The sequence below is a fragment of the Typopeltis vanoorti genome, chromosome 7 (assembly GCF_054136105.1).
Source record: "Typopeltis vanoorti isolate ZY-2024b chromosome 7, IOZ_Tvanoo_1.0, whole genome shotgun sequence".
Lineage (NCBI taxonomy): Eukaryota > Metazoa > Arthropoda > Arachnida > Uropygi > Thelyphonidae > Typopeltis > Typopeltis vanoorti.
This window is the reverse complement of record NC_143555.1, coordinates 52,523,417-52,548,088: the sequence shown is the minus strand read 5'-3', so window position 1 is coordinate 52,548,088 and position 24,672 is coordinate 52,523,417. Positions and strand designations below refer to the sequence as shown.

Below are 24,672 nucleotides of genomic sequence, written 5' to 3'. Positions count from 1 at the left end.
TGGGTAAAATTCAAAACAGTAATGGAACTATTTTTGAAATATAGCTTCAACAGAACAAAATTATTTATTACAAAATAATTACACCGTATAGTTCAATTTAATAAATGTTCGAAATGGCCAGTGCAGCTAGGATGCAAATATAACCACCAAGGCTATAAACTTATAATACATTAGTAATGTGGGTGAGCTAAGGAGCAGTATAAAGGGCAGACAAAGAAAGTGGCAGCTATAGAGAAGAAGATGAAATCATATTATGAAAGTTAGCTTTACAGGCAAAGGGGCAATCCAAGAAAATTTTTTGCTATGTGGCAAGTAAAAGAGAAATGATTATGGAATAATAACCATAGTGAATGTGGAAGGCTGGAAAGTGTCAGATGTTTTAGAAATAGCTGAGCCGTTAAGCAATAACTTAATAAGATATATAACACTGAAAATAACATGATAACCACAGTAATAAACTTTAATGAAAAGCACAGATATTACTGAATTGAATATTACTGAAAGTGAGTGGGAACAACAAGCAATTCAAAGAACAGGAATCCAAAGTTAATATAACAACTGGTTTACCAATTAAAAATGGTTGCCATGTGCTACAGAAATCATATATTAAGAAAAAAAAAAAAAAACTACTGGTGATATTTACATAAGATAGTAATCCCTCAAACTTTTTGGAGATAAAGAGAGAGAGGCAATTATTCTGATTCAGGTTAAGTGTTTACCAGATCCCTCTGTGACATATTTTGGGCATACAGACAGTTCTATGGAAAAAAGAATTCTTTCGACAAAGTACCTGAAACCTCATAAGTCTGGTCTAGCACGGCACATCACAATATTGATACTAAACATATTATCTTGTGGGAAGAAGCTCATCTTCTCCATAGAAGCAGTTTTAAATATGAATGCCATTTCAAAGCAAGCTGTGAAGCCCTTTTGCACTGGCCAAATCTGAATTGGAATGATTCTCTTTCTCTCTCTCACAAAAGTTTGGGAGCTGACTGTTGTATTTTCCTTGGATGCCTGTTTTTTGAACTGCTTGCTGTTTCTGGACACTGACAATATACTGTATGAAATATCTATACTTTTCATTAAATTTTATTACTGTGGTTATTATGTTATTTTTATTTTCATTTTTTGATCACTGTAATACAGGTACCTTTAAAGAATAGACTTAATAAGGTATATATCCCAGGGAAGACCCATTATCTAGAACTAGATGAAAGAATAAAGGCGGATAAAATGGAGGTACTAAAGCTAATGCAAGAGCTTGATTTGAATTCAGCAATGAGATTGGATGAGATATCATAAAGGATGCTGAAGAAATATGCAAAATGTGCATTACAGACCAATCAGTATCTCTGGAGTGGTCATTAAGTGCTGGAAAGACTAATTTGGTTAAGCAGCACGTTAATCCTCGATAGCAGTGTTTCCCAAAAGTGTGAAAGGTTTTTAGGGGGAAGGGGGGGATATGAGGCACTTTTTATAAATTTTGATTACCATTTTTTTTAACTTTAATATTTTCATTAGTATAGTATTGTTGCAGATAAGTACAGGTTTATTCTACAATTAATTTTTCAATAATTAAAAAAATCTGAAGGAAGTCCCTTAGCATGTATTGACAGACCTCCATTAGGACATGTTTAGATAACACTACATTCCCACAGCAGGGAACACAATTATGCCATCATTAAACATTGTGGAACAGTTTGCATTAAAAGTTTGAATTCAAGTAGATTGACCACCTGAGTCATAACTCTCTGTGTATGTATATTGCATTCATATAACTAAAAATGTGTTTAATAATTCTGTTAAAAAAATTTCAAATTTGTAATTTTTTATTATTATTATTATTACATGACACCTCCAGGGAGTCCAACGACTTATCGAGGGAGGGCACCCTCTCTACAACTCTTTCTCCACCACTCAATCCACCAACTACAATGAACCGCAACTGCACTAATGCTGTCTACTACCCTCCACCACCACAAGTATTTTCACAGACACTCACAAACATCCATGCCCACGACGGGATTTGAACCAACAACCTTTTAGCTGGAGAGCGGATGCACTAACCACTCGGCCAACCAGGCCAGCAATCATAATTTATTATAATGCAAATGTTAAAAAATAAATACCATTATAATTACTTGAGTTTGAATGAAATGCTATTATAACTTCTCCCAAACTGCCTAGAAAAGAGCATGGGCCTGTCAGGAATAGATTTTGCTTTAGCAATTTGCTCACACTTTATAACTGAGTGACTGAAGAGTTGGACCAAAACCTTTGGAATTTTCCAATGCATTTTGCACAGGAGCTTATTATACACACTGGAGCTTATTATACAAACACAAAGGAATAGTTATACAAAATAGGCTTGTGACATGAATAATAGACGAGTGACTCAGTAATAGTTATCAGAAAGTAATGTATGGAAGTGCTACTATATCAAAGAGGAGGGTGACCAGTGAATTACAACAGGGTTTTGTATTTGAGCTATGGCTATTTAACTTGCATACCATAATATTCATTTTGGTGTGGATAGTAATACAGTATTCACCCTTTATCTGCAGGTTCACTTTCTGCAGCTTCAGTTGCCCACGGTCAACTCCGGTCCGAAAATATTAAATGAAAAATTCATCAACTGTCATGGTATCAGAGTGCTTGTGTACAAGTAACCCTTCTCAACTTCATAAGATAAGAAAAAAAAAAAGTATGCTGAGGCTGCTAAGATTCCATTCACATTCAGATAACTTTTATTACAGTATATTGTTATAATTGTTCTATTTTATATATATAGGGATCGGTACTAAACATGGTTTCAGGTATCCATGGGGGTCTTGAAACATATCCACTGCAGATAAGGGGAGATTACTATACATTTATTGGCCGATGATGCAAAGTTAGAAAGAGATAAGAGAGATATCTGGAATTCAAAATCCTTGCCAGCTGATCTGCACAAACTTGGCAAATGACAGTGAATATCAGTTCAAAGCTGTAAGTACAAGTTTATGCATTTTGGACTAACTGCAGACAGCATATTACATTAATGACAATTTTCTACAAGTGGTCAAGGAAGCTAGAGGTGATAAGTAGCTAGGCTCTGTGTAACCTGGAAGAGGTCCTCCCTCAATGAATCACTGACATCGTAGAGGAGCCTTAAAATAATATGGATACAATCCTTCACTGCTTAATGTTTCTCAGATTGTCGTACAGGGAAACTACAGGTGGAAGAAATTCTCCAGGTACTAATAAACAGACTGTTCTGTGCCATTTCAACAATATTTTCTTTCTTATCCATATCCTGTTGTACTGGATGTTCAGCTAACCTACAGTTGGAAATAAGCCACTTCCTTGCAGTTGTTAGTGAACCTTACCGAACACGTCAATCTGAGAGTCTCCACTACGAAAATTGCTTCTGGTGAGTTAATTAATTGTTGAGATTATGTCAAAGCAGCAACTAAGGCCACGGCAGTCCTGAGGTGCTCTGGGACCCTCCTTGTTTGGGGTCTCTTAATTTGGCCCTAATTTTTGGGACCCCCTAGCTAGAGCCACATGTGCATATGCATAAGTACAGCCCTTACTAAGGCAGTTGCTTTAGCATAAAACAAGCTTATTTTGCAGTAAGATTATAACAAAACTTCTGTCATTTTACCCAGTGTTTCTCAAACTTTTCTTACCATGGCCCACTTGGATAAAGCATATAACTCAGCAGCCTACTAGTCCCATACCACACCCTTTAAAAGATAAGCATATTTTCCCAGTGATGGGTCTTAATGCATCCCACCCCCCCACTTCCAAATAGCCTGATTTGCTAATTTCTGCTCATATTGCACTTTTGCTGTCTTTACCAATGAGTCAGTCTCCTGATCTCCTCTTTATACTTTTCGTGCAGCTGATTACTACTATTATTAAACTTGTGCTGCCTCCAAATTACCTTCTTTTTCCAGATTTCATGCTTAATTCCCTCATTCATCCATTTTATTCAGCCTTTTAGAACCTTTGGAATACATTCCTACATTGATACTGTTATGTATTTCTTTGTCAGTTCCAAAGCAGCATTTATTTCCTTTCCACTCAACTCTTCGTTCCATCCTATAGCTCCAAGCTGTCACCTAAGCTTGTCATAATCACCAGTCTTGAACTTCCATCATTATGCAAATGATGCTCAGAATTCTGCATCATTTGCATAATTCTCATTGCTTATTTCAGCTGGTTTAGTTATTAAGAAGTGAGTAATAAGACCTTGCTTACCACCATGCTGCAATTTTTCAATGTGCACTATAACCACCTTCTTCAATGGTTTTTAAAAGTTCTGCTGGGTATTTGCCGGCTGCTTCTATGTCTGCTGATGCTGATTCTCCCTGGATTTTAAGATTATGTAAAGAAAACCACTTTTAAAAGTTTTCAAACCACCCCTTACTGGCACAAAATCCATGTTGAGAGCTTTCTTCTGAAGAACCTTGATCTTTCAAATGTTTATAAACTTTGAGAGTTTTTTGTTTAATAAGATTTCCATCCAAAGGAATTTTCTTTTGAGCGCAATCTTCTACCCAAATCATTAGTAATTTCTTTATTTTTTTCCATTAGAATATCGCATACACGAGCAACGCACTTTGCACTTACTGTTGATCCAGCAATAACACTTTCTCGGATTTTATGTTCATTTTCTTTGATTGTTTGAATTGTTGATTTGTTTAAATTCAAAGTCCTTCAAACAACTCCTGGTTTTCCTCCATTTTTCAACCAATCCAATCCAAGATTTTAATTTTTTCTTTGAGAGAAATGAATTTTCTTTTCAGTGTTGGTTTTTTTCCCTTTCATTGCAGTTTTAGTGGCCATTACTATAAAAATAATTTTTTACATAAAAAGAAGCATTACATATTAATTATGTAGGTAACTCATCAAGAAATAAAGTGCTCAGCTTGAGATTAACACGCTTATGATTTTTAATGTGCTTTCTGGCAGAGAACGAAGACAATTATCAACAATAATTCTTGACATGATGTTAGGGCCTCCCTCAATGAGTCTGTCGACTCCTTGGAGTTGCCAGTAATAATAATAATAAGCACTTTGTAAACAATTGACGTACATATGTGCTAAAGGATATTTCCCCTAATATGTGCGATATGGGAAGAAACTAACTACATGTGCAATATGGGAAGAAACTACTACATGTGCGATATGGGAAAAAACAAATTTAACGAAGATAAAATTTGATTTTTAAGTTGTGCAGCAAAAAATGCAAGTATATGAAAAGATAAAGGGTTCCTACAATTTGTAGACCGCGTTATATCGAAACCATGTTGTATAAGTACTGTGTTGAACAAGGGATACTATAATTTGCAGAGCGTTATATCGAAACCGAGTTATATAAATACCGCATTATATGAGGGTTGCCTGTATATATACATAAATACCACATTTGTGATGAAAAGCATCAAGCTGGGAAAAGTGAAACAAGTAGTGAAAGAACTGAAAGTTGAGGTTTTCTTAGAAAAAGTAGTGATTGAAATCATCACAGGAGGTCCCTATATTATACACACAGTTCATCATACTGTGCCTTAAATACATTCAAATTTTCTGCAGATGGCATACTCTCTCAAGCAATACATTCTATTCACCACTCTCCATTCAAAAAAAAATCTGCTTCCATTCCTTGTTCACACCGACCCTCTTCACAGAGCTTCCAGGGATGACATCTTGTTCTCCCACCATTCTGTGAAAAACCTTTTCAATGTTAATCTGATAAGAACTACTTACCAACTTATACATCTCTATCATTATCCCCTCCCCTTCCTCCTATCTACTAGACTCTGTATTGTATCTATTGTATCTTCTCAACCTTTCTTCAATATTCCAGAGAGCAGAAACCCTCTTCACAGAGCTTCCAGGGATGACATCTTGTTCTCTCACCATTCTGTGAAAAACCTTTTCAATGTTAATCTGAAAAGAACCACTTACCAACTTATACATCTCTATCATTATCCCCTCCCCTTCCTCCTATCTACTAGACTCTGTATTGTATCTTCTCAACCTTTCTTCAATATTCAAGAGAGCAGAAACCACTGTAATCAATCACCTCTGAACCCTTTCCGGTATTTCTTCATCCTACTAAAAACCATGGGTGACCAAATCTGTGAACAGAACTAAGTCATCTAAGACTACTTAAAATTTCTGAAATGTATTTTGGAAATTTTCCTTCTGAAATCAATTTCACAAATTATAAGTATTTCATAAATGCATTCATCCAAATTTAGGAAGTTTATTCAATTGAGTATAACCTATACAGTGCAGAAATATATATCTTTTTCAATTTATCTACCTTCTTAAGCAAAGTAAGATAATTGCAAAAACATGGGATTTAATTATTACCATTCTTTTTTGTGCTTCTTCCACAGTACACACTTCAAAAACTTTCAAAATACATTCAGACATTGATGCTGTTAAATACCTCTTGCTCCATGTCCAAGCAGAATTTATATCTTTCCTGCTTAATTCCTCATTCCATGCTATAGCTCCAAGGCGCTTCTTAAGCTTTTCACAATCATTGGCCTTGCAGTTCCACATACATCCTTTCCTCACAGAAATCTTCATATAGATAACCACCAACTAGTTAATCAATTCATGATCACTCTCACCGACTGGAGGGAAATGTCACACTCCACTCACAGTCACACCCTCTGATGAAATGATCAGATCTAAGACTCTTGATCCTCATATGTCCTTTACACACTACCTAAGACAGTCATCTCTCAAGAAATTAATTTTCCTTATTCCCAAATGCTCTCTCTTCATTCCAGTCTACATTAATAAAATCCCCGATAATAATCATCACTCTTACCTTGTTCATCAACCCAAGCTATTTATGCATTCCTTCATCACCACCCTCCACATTCCTTAGCCTACAGCAGAATCTAATTAAATATTTCTTCATATCAACCTCATCCTCTTACCACACTGCCTCAAAACCACAACCACTATTTTCCTCTTGCATCTCCACCTTATGCAATTGTACCCTTCAATTTCTATTATTGTCAAGATATCATACTCATCTAATAACATTTTGTTTATTACAACAATTTTTTGTGAATAAATTAAATCAGTAAAACAATTTTATCTCCCTAATTTCTGATGCTCCTGGCATTTGTAAATAAACACTGCAGTTCACTTTTAAATCTATAGCCAGTCCTGCCCATGTTACCTACTGGTTGTGATTTCCCCACACCTGTCTATGCTGATTGTTTTTATCACTGCTTATTCCATATATTTACTCTAACTCAACTACCCCTTCACATCCCAAGCCATCTTATTCATATGCTGATCATCCCCATACTCACATTCACTACTACTTCCAACACCCACGTGCCTTATGCCATGTATCCATCCTCATTTCAATATCCCTCTTTCATTCTAATTCTCTCATCATCATCATCTCTTTCATGCTACTACCTTTTCCATTATGCACTTTGGTCTCATCTATTCCACTCTCCTGATCTTTCACTTCACCTCTTACTTCCTCTAATCTCTTGCTCATTTCACTCAGTTCACTTCCTACTAGCACCAGTCTGTTCAGTTGATTCACACCAACCCCATTCAATTGCAATCTGTTACTTCTGTGCAAATCCATTCCTTCCTGAAATGTATGCTATACACTATAAACTGCACTCCCTTCTCCTCACATAGCTCTGCCAGCATGTCATTCATGATTCTTGCTCTATGTCTCAACTTGTCATTATTATTATTACATAACACCTTCAGGGAGACCAAAGGCTCATTGAGGGAGGTCGCACCTACTCTACAACTCTCAGTCTCCACCACTCATTTCACCAACCGCAACTATCTTCATCATCTATACCAACACCATCTACCACCAACCACCACTACTAGTATTTTCACAGACAATCACGAACATCCATGCCCATGGCAGGATTCGAACCCACAGCCTTTTGGCTGGAGAGCAGATACGCCAACTAGTCGGCCAACCAGGCCAGCGACACATTGACAATCTTTCCTACCATAGTGTTATCTTTCACTCTCCTCAATAACTTCTTGATATATATTCTTACATTCTCATTATGTCCAACCAAATCATTTTTTCCAACAACCACCATTTACTTTCTTACTGGTTTACTTCTCATATCCAAAACACAATAATCTTGCTAATCCCCCTCCTTAGAAAACCAACCTTATGGATTTTCTCATTAACTACATCTCTAATAATGGAATTGTCAAACATTACCATTCTTGAGTCATTCATCACCCATTTTCTTTACTTTCCTTCATTTTGTCCAATTGCATTCATTCTTTTCCATATTCTGTATATATTCCTAACTTATTTTTTATCCTGAATAACTCATTCTTCAAGGCTTGCATTCCTGCAATTTCACTCTCTGCTGTTCCTACAGTCTCACTCCTTTTTTCTGCTATTCCTTTCCTTCACTTCTACACTGTCGCTTGCTTTATTTCCTTATTCCTATTTTATTTCACCACAATTTCACATTGTTTCTTCATTCATTTGTACATTCTTTCGCTTCCACAGTCTCGCTCACTTTTGTTCCGTGATTCACACTGAGTCATGGAACATGAAACGTCTTGTGCACCTGCATTTACACTAGTTTTTCATTCCATGAGTCTGCTTTGTTTTGCATACACTGATATCTACTGTCTCATTTTTTTATGGCAACATTAAACTACCTGTACTATTTACAATGTCCAATGATTTTGATATGAATTTTTAAAAAAAATTATAATTATTATTTTACTTGACCACAATAAAATCTCATGAGCTGAACATTATGCTGCTTATATTTACTTACCTTTACCTTCATAAGTAAAGTGCTTCTTTAGATTTTGCCAACATTTTCGATAATCAGGATCCAGTTTCTGACATTTATCATGTCCCCATTCTGTTACAGCTAGATATACAGATGTTTCAAACATAAATGCCTAATCAGAAGAGAAAAAAGTTCACATTGTAAGAACATTATATTTTCCTAAGATGCCATGTAGTGAAATTAACCTAACAGTAAGATCTATAATTTAACCTACTGCCTTCACAACTAAAAAATAAAAAAATAAAATAATATATTATTATTATTATTACTGGTATCTCCATGGAGTCAGTAGACTCATTGCAGGCGATCCAAACTATCAAAACAATATCTGTCATATCTCTTCTTGAATTCATCTTCAGAATGAATTCAAGCAATGAATTCCACTCATTCACCACTCTCCAGGAAAAAACCTTGTTCTGACACCCTTGTTACCCACACTCTTCTTTAATTTCCAGGGATGACCTCTTGTTCTTCCATCACTATCACACAGCTGAAACATTTCCCCTGCATCAATCCTATAAAAAAACTTTCAGTAATTTAAGTGTTTCTATCATATCCCCTCTTCTCCGCCTATCAACCAACATCTACAATCCACAAGCTCTCAATCTATCAATGCAGGGAGCATTTTTTACATCGCTCACCAACTTAGTCACTCTTCTCTGAACCCTCTCCACAGCCTCCTCATCTCCAAGGAATCCAGGTGACCAGACCTGAGCACAGTAATCCAAATGTGGAAGTATCAATGCTTTATAAAGGGGAATAATAACCTCTTTATCTCTGGATGTCAGTGTGTTCCTCAACAACCAAGTAATCCTATGTGCAATCTTGGACACCTTAGCAATGTGTCCTCTGAACTTCATCTCCCTATCTACCAACACCCCTAAGTCCCTAGCCTCATCAATCTCTTGGCGTACCTGTTCCGTCAATGTAGTACACAGCTGGTAATCTTTTAATCCCAAAATGCATGACTTTACACTTTTCCACATTGAACTGGCATCCATTATCTTTTGTTCATTCTACCAGCTTATTTAAATCATCCTGCAAACTTTCAACATCAGCTTGATTTTTTATTGCGCTACCCAACTTTGCATCATCAGAAACAACTGAATATCTCCCTGTAAGCCATTTCCTATATCTTATTTAAATTAAGGGGATAATAAATCCCACATTGTTTTAAAACCGAATAAGAAACTCAAAGAATGGAATCAGAGAGTTTCATGCCGAATATAGTATAATAAACTATAAAAGTATCGGCGATTTCTAGCATGAGCTAATGCAAGTAGTCCTAGTACATAGCACAAACTCAGGCAACTCGCAGCAAAGGTGGTAAAGTTCTGATCGCTATTCTTGGTATTTTCCATAATGTAAAAACACATTTCCTAGGAAATGTATGCTGTTATTACATTATGGTGGGAGGTCACTATCCAGACCGGTTTCAGCCTTTTTTGAGGCTTCATCAGTGAGTACCTAGACCAAATTAATACCAAAGGGTATAGCGAAAAGGACTTATATACTCTGCTATACGAGTTGTCAAAAAGGTGCACCCATTAAGTTACTTAAATATAAAGAGCCAATAGGCTTCATTTCGGCGATATAAACATTATTTAAATTAATTTTTACCCTAGACCAAATTAATACCCTTTGGTATTAATTTGGTCTAGCTATTCACTGATGAAGCTTCAAAAAGGGCTGAAACCGGTCTGGGTAGTGATCTCCCACCATAATGTAATAACAGCATATATTTCCTAGGAAATGTGTTTTTACATTATGGAAAATACCAAGAATAGCGATCAGAACTTTATCACCTTTGCTGCGAGTTGCCCGAGTTTGTACTACGTACTAGGACTACTTGCATTAGCTCATGCTAGTAATCGCCGATACTTTTATAGTTTATTATACTATATTCGTCATGAAACTCTAATTCCAATCTTTGAGTTTCTTATTCGGTTTTAAAACAATGTGGGATTTAATATCCCCTTAATTTAAATAATGTTTATATCGCCGAAATGAAGCCTATTGGCTCTTTATATTTAAGTATTTAAGTAAATTTCCTATATCATTTATATACAAATTAAACAACAATGGCCCAAGCACAGAGCCCTGAGGCACACCACGGGTCACCTGCCTCATCCCGGACTCGTCTCCTCCATACACAACCTTCTGGTATCTCTGCCTGAGCCATTCTCCTATCCATATCACCAATTTAGTATCCATTCCCATCTGCTCCAATTTGCGTAACAGTGTTCCATGGGGTATCCTGTCAAAAGCCTTAGCAAAATCCAGAAGTACTACTGTGTAGCCAGCTCCTTTATCCAACTCATATGTCATTCTATTATGAAAAGTTAAGAGATTGCTAAGGCAGGATCTACCTTTAACAAAACCGTGTTGGCCTCTATAGACTATCAAATCCTGATCCACCCATTCTTGAATTTTGTCTTTAACCAACTTTTCCAATACTTTTACCACTTCTCCTGAGATGGTGATTGATCTGTAATTAACTACTGCAGTTTTAGAGCCACCCTTATGCAAAGGAACCACTTTGCCTAACTTCCACTCCCTAGGGACCATACCAGAGTTCAAACTTAAATTAAATATCCAAGTAAGAGGGGTTAACAATTCATTTGCACATTCACGCAACACCCGAGCTGATATTCGATCTAAGCCAACAGCAGTGTTTGCATTTAAATTTTGCAATATATTAAATACCTCTGATTTCTTAGCTTCAATTCTCACATTAGTTATTTCTACAGGTACAGAGATATCCTCACTTGGGTGATAGACTTTTGAAAAGTGATCACTCAGTAACTCGACTATTACATCTGATTTTGTCACCTCAATACCATCAGCATCCACTAAAGTTATCTTTCTGAAGTCATTCTTCCGTTTACTTGCCACATAGCAGAAGAACTCTTTGGGATTACCCTTGATCTCTTTCGCTAAGGCGTCTTCTCGTAATCTGATTTAGCTTTTCTTACTATGCTGGTAACCTTCCTAGCTTGAGCCTTACACTGCTCATGTGTGTACTGATCGCCTTTCTCCTTGTAAATTCTCCATAACATTTTCTTTTTTTGCAGATCAAGCTTGATACTGCTGCTCATCCATCTAACACCTGCCTTGTTTGACTTCCTAACCATGGGGACACAATCTGATATTGCTTTCCTCAGATACCCGCTGATTTTATCCCATGCACTGCTAACATCTTTCCCCAGCAATATGTTATGCCATGGGATGGCTGGAAGCTCACTCTGAAGTTTGTTATAATTGTCTAACCTGTAGTTCCGTATATACCCCTTCTTAACAGAAAAATCCACAGATTTTGCAACCTCCCAAGTCAATACCACATGATCGCTTTCACCAATTGGAGGTAACGAGGACACCTTACTTATGCATATAACCTCTGAACCAATAACCAGGTCCAACACTCTCACACCATGTGTCCCTTCAGTTATGTGCTGTTTCAAGTAATTATCTCGTAGAAGATGTATGAACCCCCATTTCCTTTTTGCTACGTGATATTTCCTCCTTCCAATTGATATCACCATAATTAAAATCCCCTATAATAATCACTAAACCTGCACTCATGGCACTAATTTGCTGATGCATGAATTCAATATCTCCCCCCTGTACTCCCTGGCCTATAGCAGCATCCAACTGTGTATTTGGTTGCATTGTTCACTATTTCGCACCAGACCACCTCAAATGAACGCTCATTCACATGTCTATCATCTTGATATACTATTTTCTTTGGCTGCAACACATCAGCTATCATCAACAGTACTCCTCCTCCTTGTTCTATCTTCTCTATCCTCCCTGAAAATACTGTACCCATCACATTCAATTCCAGTGACCACATCTTCTACTGACAGCCAAGTTTTACTAATGCCTACAACTTTTGGTGAGATTGCACTGACTAATGCCAAAAATTCTTCTCTCTTATTTCGAATGCTTCTTGCATTGGTATACAAAAATTGCAGATTTCCTCTAGATCTTGTACCGGCTTTAGAACTGATATATAAGTAACTAATTTCAGTAGTCCCATGCTGATTTTTATCCCCTCTCTTCTGCAAATAAGGATCAATAAACATACAATAAATGCTAAAGTTTCTCTCTCTTACACTCAACCTTTTCAATATTAGTTTCCCTGCCCAATTACTTCAACTTGTTCAGAAAACAGTAACTTCTTCAATTGCTTGTCCTTCCATGTTCAGATGCAGCCCATCTCTAGCATACAACTGTCTTTTTTCTTCAAACACACTCCAAACATCAACAAATTCCAGATCTCTTTTTTTGCACATTCTTGCAATCATATCATTCATTATCATCGCTCATCTACTTAACTTGTAATTGTCAAAACGAGGCAGCATACACACTATCCTCCCATTGACACTTTTCCTCTTCATAATATCTAACAATGTTCTTAAATCTTTTCCTACCCGATTTATACCACCACTCAGGTCATTTGTACCCACCATAACTATCATCTTGTCTGCTTCATGCCTTCTCTTTACTGCTAAAGCCACTCTTTCTATTGTCCCACCAGCCAAGCAATCCTCATGCATACCACTCTCGATACCCTTAATCATAGAATCACCATATATCTTGCCACTCTTAACTTCATTCAAGTCCACACAAGCGTCACTCATGGACTCATTTTCTACGCTATTCAGCATGACTCTCCCAGTTTCATTACTCAACGCTCTATTACTTAACCCTCCCCCAACTCTCACGACATCGCGTTTCTTCTAGGTCTACTGTGGTTTTATTTTGTTGACTTCCAATCACTCCCATAATATTTATTACTGCATCATTCACCAAAGACTCACCCATACGTAATCCTGTTCTAGTTACTTCAGCTAAAGTAATCTCTATAGTCCTAATTTCTCTGTTTAACACATTAAACTCAGTTTTAACTTCCAGTATCTCCTTAACGAGCATTTCCAATTCGTCATGCAGAAGATGAAGGTCGTTTTTCATTTTCATGCTCCCGCCGAAGTTCTTCCACTACGGTCCCAATGTCAGCTTCCATTCCTAAACATTCCAGCCTATCCCGACACTTCTCACATACATCGATATTTTTGTTCTTATCACTTAGCCAGACCAACAACAGATCCTTCACATTCTTCGGCGCATACATGTAGCAGTTTCCGCAATGCATCCATTGCGAAAAATCTAACACTGAGCCAGCCTTTCGTGTAGAAGTAGAAGTCCTGCGCACCGCTGATGTATGTTTCTTGTTGGACGCCATCTTTACATGTTGAAGTAGTGAAACAAACGGCAGCAAAAACACAATATATACAACACAGTTCCAAACAATAACACCACTGAAGAACACTTGTATCTAACCAATGTACAACTGCAGCACAATTTGAGACAAAAAGCCACACTATATTTAAATTTAAAAACACGTTTTCTAGACTAACTAAACACGACCGCCACATTCACCAAGGACACTAGCACCCAATATAAAATAACAATAACAATATACTGTAGCCACTTTGCACTTGGCGTGAGAACTGGTAGTTTGATTTTGTAAGTATATTTATTATTATTATTATTTATTATTATCCAGGCCTCCATGGAGTCCAAAGACTCATTGTGGGAGGTCCTTCCTAAGAAACACGAACTCTATCAAGACTCATTGAGGGGAGGTCCCCCTCCTAAGAAATACAAAGTCTATCATACCACTCCTTAAACTCATTGACCGTTCTCACTCTCACCACTCCATCAGGCAATGCATTCCATGGTTCAACCACCTTCCATGAAAATAAACCACTCCTCACCCTCTTGCTCACGGTTCCCTTTCGTAACTTCTAGGGATGGCCTCTTGCCATCACTCCTTCCCTCTGCTCAACCAAGCAAAAGAACTCCCCAGTGTCAACCCTGTAACCATCTTTCGACAGTTTAAAAGTCTCAATCATATCACCTCTCCTTCTTCTTCTATCCACCAAACTCTGCAGTCCACATTCCCTCAGCCGATCCTCATTACCAACATTGTACAGTCCTGAAACCATCTTTGTTATCTGCCTTTGTACCCTTTCCACAGTTAATTTATCCCCTTCAAATCCTGGGGACCAAATCTGAGAACAATAGTCTAACTGTAGTCTGATCAGACTCTTATACAACAGAATGATAACCCTTTTATCTCTGCAGGTCAGTGTCCTTCTCATAATTGCAGCAATCCTATGTGTTACCTTCACCACCTTTGCAATATGTCCCCTAAATTTCAGGTTTCTATCAATCATCAACCCCAGATGTCTTGTCTCCCCTACTTCCTCCAGTATAATTCCTCCCATAGAGTATGCGGCATCCCATCGATGTTTCCCAAACCTCTAGACCTTACATTTTGCTGCATTAAACCGACACACCCATTCATTTGCCCATCTATCTAGCTTATTCAAATCCTCTTGCAGGGCTACCACATCTGCACTATTACTAATAATCCTTCCCAGCTTTGCATCATTTGCAAACAACTGAATATCCCCTTGCAATCAGCTGACAATGTCACTGATATAAAGGTTAAACAATATAGGTCCCAGTACTGAGCCCTATGGGATCCCACTTGTGACCATCTGCCTCCTTGAAACTTCCCCACCATACGCAACTCTCTGATACTTATCGGACAACCAATCCTGAATCCAGCTGACCAATCTGACATCCAGACCCATGTGCTGCAACTTAAATATCAGCTTATCATGTGGCATCCTGTCAAATGCCTTCGCTAAGTCTAAGAAAATGGCAATATATGCCTTTCCCTCATCTCTTGACATTCAAATGTAGATTTGGGCCAATCTGTTGGAAATTCACCACTTTCATATATTTTATTGAACAGTTTTTCAAGAAGTATGATGTTATCTGGTTCTATTAATTTTAAAAATTCTGTTGATTATGTGATGATTCAAAGCATAAGAAATGGTTGGCTGAGTGGTTAGTGTATCCACTCTCCAGCCAAAAGGCTGCAGGTTCGAATCCCACCGTGGCCATGGGGTTTATAATTGTCTGTGAAAGTACTAGTGGTAGAGTAGATGCCCTCCCTCGATGAGTCTTTGGACTCCCTGGAGGTGTGATATAATAATAATAATAAAACCTCGCATAGTCGGGGTAATCGGTTCCACTGATATCTCGGACAGTTTGAAAACCAGACTAATCAAGGAACTAAATACATACAAAAAATGATAATTGATTCAAAAAAAATAATAAATATTCTCCCTGTTTTTCAATAAATAAAACAAGAAACAAGATTAATAAATTCAAAGGTCTTTATCAAAAATAATTAAACAAAAAGTACAAGTTTTTCGTAATTCATTTTTTATTCTCTAAAAATTGTAATATCGATGTCTGCACATTTTTCTTCTTTGGTTTTTTTCTCTTCATACATTTCTTTGTAGCAACGAATTGCATTGTTTATTGTTTGGCTAATTGTAAGGCTACGTTCAATATTGTTATTGAATGTAGTTCAATAACAATATTGAACTGGATAATGAAACACTTATTAACCATGTTAATAAGTGTTTCATTATCCAGTTCATTAGTGTCCGATTCGATGCACTCAATTACATTGACGGAATCTAACTGTTTGAAACCAAGTTGCTGTCCAATTTCCACTATGTTATTAGTGACTTCAGCAAAATGAGTTTCAAAACCAATGAAATCATTTGCACTATGTTGTATGATGTGTTTTCATACTGCTCTCATATTGCTTGCCGTTAATTCATGCCATGCTTCGCCTATATTTTCAATAACGTTTCTGATGTTGTAGCTCTTCCAAAATTCTGTTAAAGTAAGAGCATTTTCTCCTGTTGTAGCTTTTATTGCTTGCAAAAAAGTACAGCGTAAATAATAGGTCTTAAATGTTCACAATGACACCGTGATCCACTGGTTGGATCACCGACGTCGTATTTGGTGGAAGAAAAGTTATTTGTATATTTTCATTTAAATCACAAAGACCAGTCGGATGACTGCGGGCATTATCTAAGATCAATAAAATCTTAAAACATAATCCTTTTTCTCTGCAATAACGTTCTGTTCTAGGGAAAAAATAGTTGGTGAACCAATCTTCAAATAAAACTCTTGTGACCCATGCTTTCTTATTTGAATGCCACAACACTGGGAAATTATTTTTTGATACATTTTTAAGAGCTCTAAGATTTTCTGCAGTACACAAGCATCGGTTTTAATTGAAATCCTCTGATGCATTTCCACCTAATAACAGAGTGAGATGGTCTTTTGAAATTTTATATCTAGGGCATGACTTTTCATTGGCTGCTATAAAAGTGCACGACGGCAACTTTTTCCAGAATAATCCCGTTTCATCAATGTTAAATATTTGTTCATCTTTTTAGCCACCTTTTTATATGATTTCATTCAATTTCTTCGTATATCTTAAAGCAGCCTCTTTATCTGCACTGGCAGATTCGCCAACAATACGAACACCATGTCGAAAGTTTATTTTTCACTTGGTTAGACTATAATAAATTTAGTTCAATCTTTTATCCAAGTGTGAGCAAACAAAGTTTGCACCTGAAAGTATCTTCAGGACTGGGGTAAGGTGGTACAACACTGGACAACTCGTTGCAAAGGTGGAGCAAGCTAACATCACTCCTATCTCAGTATCTCCCATAATGCAAAACACATCTCCTTGCGGATATGCCTAATGTTATGCATTAAGGGAAGGGCCACTACCCAGACTAGTTTCGACCTTTATTGAGGTCTCTTCAGTGGGAGCCAGGCCCAAGTGGAGATACCAGGCAGAAGCATTAGCAAGGTCATCTCTACCTATAGGAGCTGCCAAACGGTGTGCAACCTTTTTAATAAATTACTCTGGATTTAGAGAAAGATGTTGAAAGTTTATTTTTCCACTTGGTTAGACTATAATAAATTTAGTTTAATCCTTTATCCAAGTATGAGCAAACAAAGTTTGTGCCTGAAAGTATCTTCAGGCCTGGGGTAAGAAAAAGGTGGCACACCGTTTGGAAGCTCCTATAGGTAGATATGACCTTGCTAATGCTTCTGCCTGGTATTTCCATTTGGGCATTTTGCATTATGGGAGATACTGAGATAGGAGTGATGTTAGCTTGCTCCACCTTTGCAACGAGTTGTCCAGTGTTGTACCACCTTACTCCAGGCCTGAAGATACTTTCAGGTGCAAACTTTGTTTGCTCACACTTGGATAAAGGATTAAACTAAATTTATTATAGTCTAACCAAGTGAAAAATAAACTTTCAACATCTTTCTCTAAATCCAGAGTAATTTATTAAAAAGGTGGTGCACCATTTGGCAGCTCCTATAGGTAGAGATGACCTTGCTAATGCTTCTGCTTGGTATCTCCACTTGGGCCTGGCTCCCACTGAAGAGACCTCAATAAAGGTCGAAACTAGTTTGGGTAGTGGCCCTTCCTTTAATGCATAACATTAGACATATCTGCAATGAGATGTGTTTTGCATTATGGGAGATACTGAGATAGGAGTGATGTTAGCTTGCTCCACCTTTGCAACGAGTTGTCCGGTGTTGTACCACCTTACCCCAGTCCTGAAGATACTTTCAGGTCAAACTTTGTTTGCTCACACTTGGATAAAGGATTAAACTAAATTTATTATTGTGAATACCAGTTTGTTGCTTAAAATGAAAAACCACCCATGACTTGCCATAAAATTTTCACTAGTTCCCTCACCTTCGTTTTCAATATCATCAATAGTCTTCAAGTCATTGTAAAGACTTAATGCTTTGGCTTGAATTTCCATTTGACTAAGTGGAACTCGCTTTTGAGTTAAGTCTTCGATCCATATGGATAATAGCCACTCCATATTTACCATTTGAGTGCTTCTGGTTTTAGTCACTATTTTTGATAAATAAAAAGCCATAGCTTTTTATAGCTATACCTTGCAATTTGTATTGATTTTTTTTTTTTTTTTGATAAGTTTTCGAACTGATGACTCGTCCATTCCTTTTTCATGGTCTATTTTAGCAAAGGATGCACCTTCTTCATGAAGCTTGATTATATCGAGCTTTTGTTCTAAAGTCAGCTATTTACGTTTCTTGGTGACAGAATCACTTTCACGTTTTCTTTTTGCACTCATTATGTAGTGTTTTTAAATAGGATTAAAATTTAATTATTGCAAATTCAGCATTTAAGTTCACAAACGTCCACTGCTTACTCATACTATACATAGCTTACACATTAAGACGTTGAACATAATGCCGTGTTTACATTCTCGCCGAGTCTAGGTACATACATATACAACGGGGAACCTCCAAAAAAATTGAAATATCGTATCGCATAACTTTAAAACCGCACAAAAAGAGACTTGACGGCATAAAGGGAAAAAACCAAACATTTATGTATAAAAAAAAAATTATATTGTGTACTAATTTTTTAGGATTTAAAACCCGACTGATCGAAGCCGGACTATGCGAGGTACTGCTGCATACCACAATGTATGGTTTTGTCCAATACACCTTGTTATAATAAATAAGTAGATTGCTGAAACATGATTTTCCTTTAGCAAACCCATGCTGTCCATCAAAAAGAATGTTCTTGTCATCAATCCAATTCTGAATCCTGGTCCTCACTAGCCTCTTCAACACCTTTACCACAACTCCAGACAGACTGGCCTAATTCAAAGCCTTAGTCTTGATATACCATCAAGTTTACAGAAATCCTCATATATCTCCTGCTCACTCACCATCAGTGTCTCCCCCCCCCCTTCCCACTGTGAAGCAGTGAAGCATGCATTTTGAAAGAAGGCATTATGAAGGCAGCATAAGATGAGTGGTAGTAATAGTCGATTGCATGAGGAGTCCAGTATGAGCAGTAGTTAACTAATGAGGCCAAAAGGAATTCTAGGGAGGGTTTTTTTTTTTTTTTTTCAATATGTGATCAGTAGAAGAAAGAATGATTGTGGAAGAATGATACTGGTTGGAGAGAGAGAGAGAGAATGATAACCACTCAGGCGGATATAGCAGAGATGCTAATTGAGCAGTTCGTGAAGGTATTTCATCCTCATGAAAGTACAAGTTCTGCATGACTGTACTTTCATGAGGATGAAATACCTTCATGAACTGCTCAATTAGCATCTCTGCTATATCCACCTGAGTGGTTATCATTCTCTCTCTCTCTCTCTCCAACCAGTATCATCCTTCCACAATCATTCTTTCTTCTACTGATCACATATCGAAAAAAAAAAAAAAAAAACCTCCCTAGAATTCCTTTTGGCCTCATTAGCTAACTACTGCTCATACTGGACCCCTCATGCAACTGACTATTACTACCACTCATCTTATGCTGCCTCCATAATGCCTTCTTTCAAATTGCATGCTTCACTGCTTCATTCATTCATTAAATTTCGCACCCACCTTATTTGATATTTGAATTGCATTCAGACATTGCCTCTGTCAAACAGGTCCTAAGTGGCACTAATCTCCTTTCCTTCCAATTCTTCAATCTATGATATAGCTGCAAGCTGTCTTCTGGGGTTGTCGTAATTACCAGCCTTATAGTGCCATACATAATATTCCTTTCTTACAGAAGTCATCATATAACTTCTGTAAAAACACTTATGCAAGTGTTTCATTCTCTTCACTCAACTCACTTTTGCATTCACAAAAGCTCTCCTACCCTACTTACCCACTCTTCCATTTCACCTCTACTACCTATTACTTCCTCAGATATTCCATTCACTTCAGTCAGCATTCTCTCTTACAGCAACAGTTTCTCCAGCTGATTCACACCAAATCAATTTAAATGTAGCTCATCTCTTTTATACAGTTCCATCTGTCCCTCGATTCATCTCACACATTCATAAAATGAATTCCTTTCTCTTTATGCATCTCCACTAGTACCCCATTTATAATCCTCGCTCAGTGTCTCAACTTATCACTATCATACCTGGGCAACATGCTGACTACCCTCCCTACCACACTTTATCTTTTCCTCACTTCTTCCTCATATCATGCTTCAATCACTCTCTGCTCAATCTACCCCTTGGAAAGCAAACCATATGAACCTTGTTATTTCCAACATCCCTAATAATCGAATGTTCATACAAGGTCATTCTTATAGCATTGGAACTCCCTCTTTCACACTGCCACCTTTCATTCCAGCCTTTCTTTCCCTTCCATACATACCTGTTATTTTCCTCATTTCACTCCACAATTACATCATCTAATAATTCCCTCACATTATTTTGCCCCACTCCCCCCCCTCAAAAAAAAAAAAAAAAAAAAAAAAACTTCCTTTAGCAGCATATGAAGGCACATTGCAGAAATAAGAAAAATTACAGAAAACAACATCCAGAAAGGTATGTCCAAATTTTCTCCAATTTTTATTCTTCATATATTAGTTTTATAGCACTTCAGTAATACCCTAGAATTTGGGTAAAGAGCCAATGACATTGTAAAAAAAAAAAGGGGGGGGGGCACTCCTAAATGAAAGTAGGCTATATCAGCCATTAAAATAATAGTTTATTTTAGAGGAGTGACATGGGAATTTTCCCAGAAATAATGCCTATAATAAATAAATAAATAAAACAATCCCTCACCTTCAAAAGAGAGATTACTCAAAATCTATCACCATTCCATATATCTGGGGCACATCCGAAAAATTAACAAAAATCTTAAGGAAATAGGACCTTACAACCAGTTACAGATCACATAAAAATTTTGCATCTCTTATTGGCACCAAGAAAGACCAGCCACAACCCTTAGATCTACTAGGAATACACCCAGTCCCTTGCAGTTGTAAACTGTCCTACTATGTCCAAACAGCAGGACAGCCAATATCAGGATATCCAAACACAAGGACTAGATCTGGTTTCACCAATACAGCCACTCAGGAGTTGTGACCATGCTTTGGACCACATTTGGACCCACCACATGATACAATGGAAGAAAGACACTCTCTTACATCACAGCGAATACAAATATGGAAGACTATTCATTTAATCTGTCTCAGCTTTGAAACCTTTCCAAACCTCAACAAATTTGGGTGCATACATTTTAGTCATGTCAGCCTAATGGCCAAGACAACCCAATTTAACCCATTAGGTGCCATTATTTAGGACTCTAGGCTTGTCTTCTGTTGCCTTTATTCATCCTCATTTGCTCAGTGTTAGTGCCTGAGTGCACATATCATTGTTTTTTGTGATCCCTGATGATGGCAATGTAACATTGGCAAAATATAGGAAAGTATTAATTAAAGTTTTTATAATTAATATTTTAGCACACATTGTCATTTCCTGAAAAATTAAAAGCTATGTAAAATAAACGTATAAGCTTATCTACAAGAAGCCAAACAGGTTGTATGACAGGAGGAAGATGGATACAAGGTGCAAGATGTGTTTATGGTAAGACAAGGTGATAGAATGCATAAAGGTGTGGATGAGACAGGCATGAATGGCAATCAGTCAGGATCAGGGAAATGGGAGTGGTCAGACTGAAGAGAAAGGTGTGGTACAGCAGCAGCAAGAGAAGACAATGTTGGTAGAGACACAAGGATTGTTATATTTGTACACAAATGTAAAGGGTATTCAAAATAACAGAGTGAAGTTTGTTGCATTAATTGAGTCATTATGACTAAAGATAATTGGTATAAGTGAGATGTGGTTGTCTGAGGATGCTGTGATGTCAGGAATACAATAGAGGGATGTACAGTTTTCTAGAAGGATGAAGGTGAAAAGAGGAGGGAGAGTACTGTTAATGATCGCAGAGGAAGCGTATCCACAAAGTGTACAAGTTGATAGCGTGTATTTTGAATGTGTGTGTGTGTGTGAAGATGAAATTAACAGGTTAGTATATCTGATAGGATGCTGTTATAGGACAGGGAATGTAGAAAATACTGATTGTGAAATGTTTAGGCAATTTCACTGGGCATAAAAAAGCAGTCGATCTTGATGGGAGGCTTTAATTACAAGAATACAGAATGGAAGGGAGAAGATAGTGTATAAAGGAACAAAGAGAGTTCCTGTATGTAAGCTCTAATGTTTTGGATTTGATGATAACTTCACAAGATGCAGTTGTTAATGAGGTATCAACACTACTGCTAGATGACGAGAGTGATCATGAGGTACTTGTTTGGCTAGTGGTGAAAGAAGAAAAGGTTGCTACCAAGAAAGGACATGTGTGGAATTATAAAGTGGATGATTTTTATTTTTAAGGAAAGTGCACAATAGTCAGTTATCCTTGACCTGGTCATTTAATGAAAGTCTTGCAGTAGGTGGCTAAGGTTCCCAAGGAGTGGAAAGAAGGCAAAATAGTACCACTCTAGTATAACTGCAGTGGTAGTCATGATTAGAAATGGTTACAAATATAATACAAAATTGGATTGATGGACATGGTATTCTTTATGATGATCAGCATGGATTTATAGAGGGTAGGTCTTGTTTTAGTAATTTACTTGCATTTTATGATAAGGTAACAAGTGTGTTAGATAAGGGAGAATCATATACAGTGATATTCTTGGACTTTACAATAGCATTTAGATATATTATAACTTGATACATTTGTGTATAAGCTGCAGAGGATAAGAATAGATATTATATTGGTTAGATGAATTGGTGGTTGGCTCTCTGAACAATATCACCAGCAAGTTGTGCATGATGGAGCAGTGTCTCAAAAAATAATAAGAGTAATCAGTGGCATGCCCCCAGGGTGCTGTTCTTTTGCCCCCCCCTACTGTTTAACTTGTTCGTATATGATATATCATGTGGACTGGCTGGGGACCTTCAATATTGTTTGGTTATGATGCAAAGTTGGGGATTATTATAAGTAGCACTACTGATGTTAATTCCCTTCAGGATGATTTGAATAGACTTCTGACTTGGACAAAGGAGTGGGGTTGTAGTTTTAATATTAATCTGTGCAAGGTGTTGGACTTGGACAAAGGAGTGGGGTTGTAGTTTTAATATTAATCTGTGCAAGGTGTTGCATTTTGGAGTGCAGAAAAATAAGACTATGTACTACACTGGTGTCCAAAACCTAAGGACTAACACAATTTCTGAAGATTACAATTGCAAATTCAGACGAATCAGCTTGTGGCAATTTTTATAACTGAGGATTTAGAGTAGAAAGCAGGTACAGATTCAAATTTTCAAATTGCATGCAAAGGGTCATGTGGTAGCACTCAACAGAATAAAAGACAAAAGGCTGCAATAAGCAAACTATGTTTGAAGGAAGCTCTTTTCATGAAGGAATAATGTTGCAAACATGGATGTCTTGTAATGTCTCAAAAGCATCATCTAGATGATTTCATGCTGGGAAGAATTATTGAAAAGCTTGAAGGAGGCCACAGAATTACTGATATTGCTAAAGAGTTTGGAATTAAACATAGCATCATATCCAGGCTCTGAGCATCGTTTCAAACGTTTGCTAAGAGGTCTATCACAGAGCATGTTGTAATAGATTTCACGGTATGATATGAACACAGATGGATAAGAAAATAACTATTTATTAACTTAGAAGCTAATATTTCACTGGTATTATATCCAGCATCTTCAGAGCACACAACACAAAGTTTGTTACAAAAGCATGACAACCACAATCCGGTGTAACAGTGGGGCTAGTATAAGTAATTGCAGCGTGCAACGACTAAAGGTATTAGTCTTGTGTTGCAGTATTAAAAACCTAGATGGCGCCATATTAAAAAAAAGTTCAAAGTTTTGAAATAGTAGTTCAAATGATAGTCTTAGAAAGTTTAAAAAATAAAATAAAAGTAAAGTAATAAATATTAATTGGTCTTAGGATGACTGCCTCCCAAATCTTTGGTAGATTTATACAGCCATACTTGTAAGGTTTGGAGTATGTTTTAAGGCTTCTGTTGATTCCAGGAACAACCTCTCTGACTTGTAGATGC

At 37.1% G+C, this 24,672-nt stretch overlaps 1 protein-coding gene across 3 annotated transcripts in view; it reads right to left on the bottom strand.

The window, feature by feature from the left end:
• The window catches only part of hgo (homogentisate 1,2-dioxygenase), a 455,401-nt gene that overhangs the window by 45,058 nt on the left and 385,671 nt on the right, over window positions 1–24,672 (bottom strand). For 2 of the 3 annotated variants that reach the window (XM_090395872.1, XM_090395870.1), the window contains exon 15: window positions 8,814–8,943. In XM_090395872.1, coding sequence (XP_090251998.1) covers window positions 8,814–8,943 — 130 coding nt within the window. The remainder of the gene's footprint in view (window positions 1–8,813; window positions 8,944–24,672) is intronic. The other variant, XM_090395871.1, reaches the window with a different exon arrangement.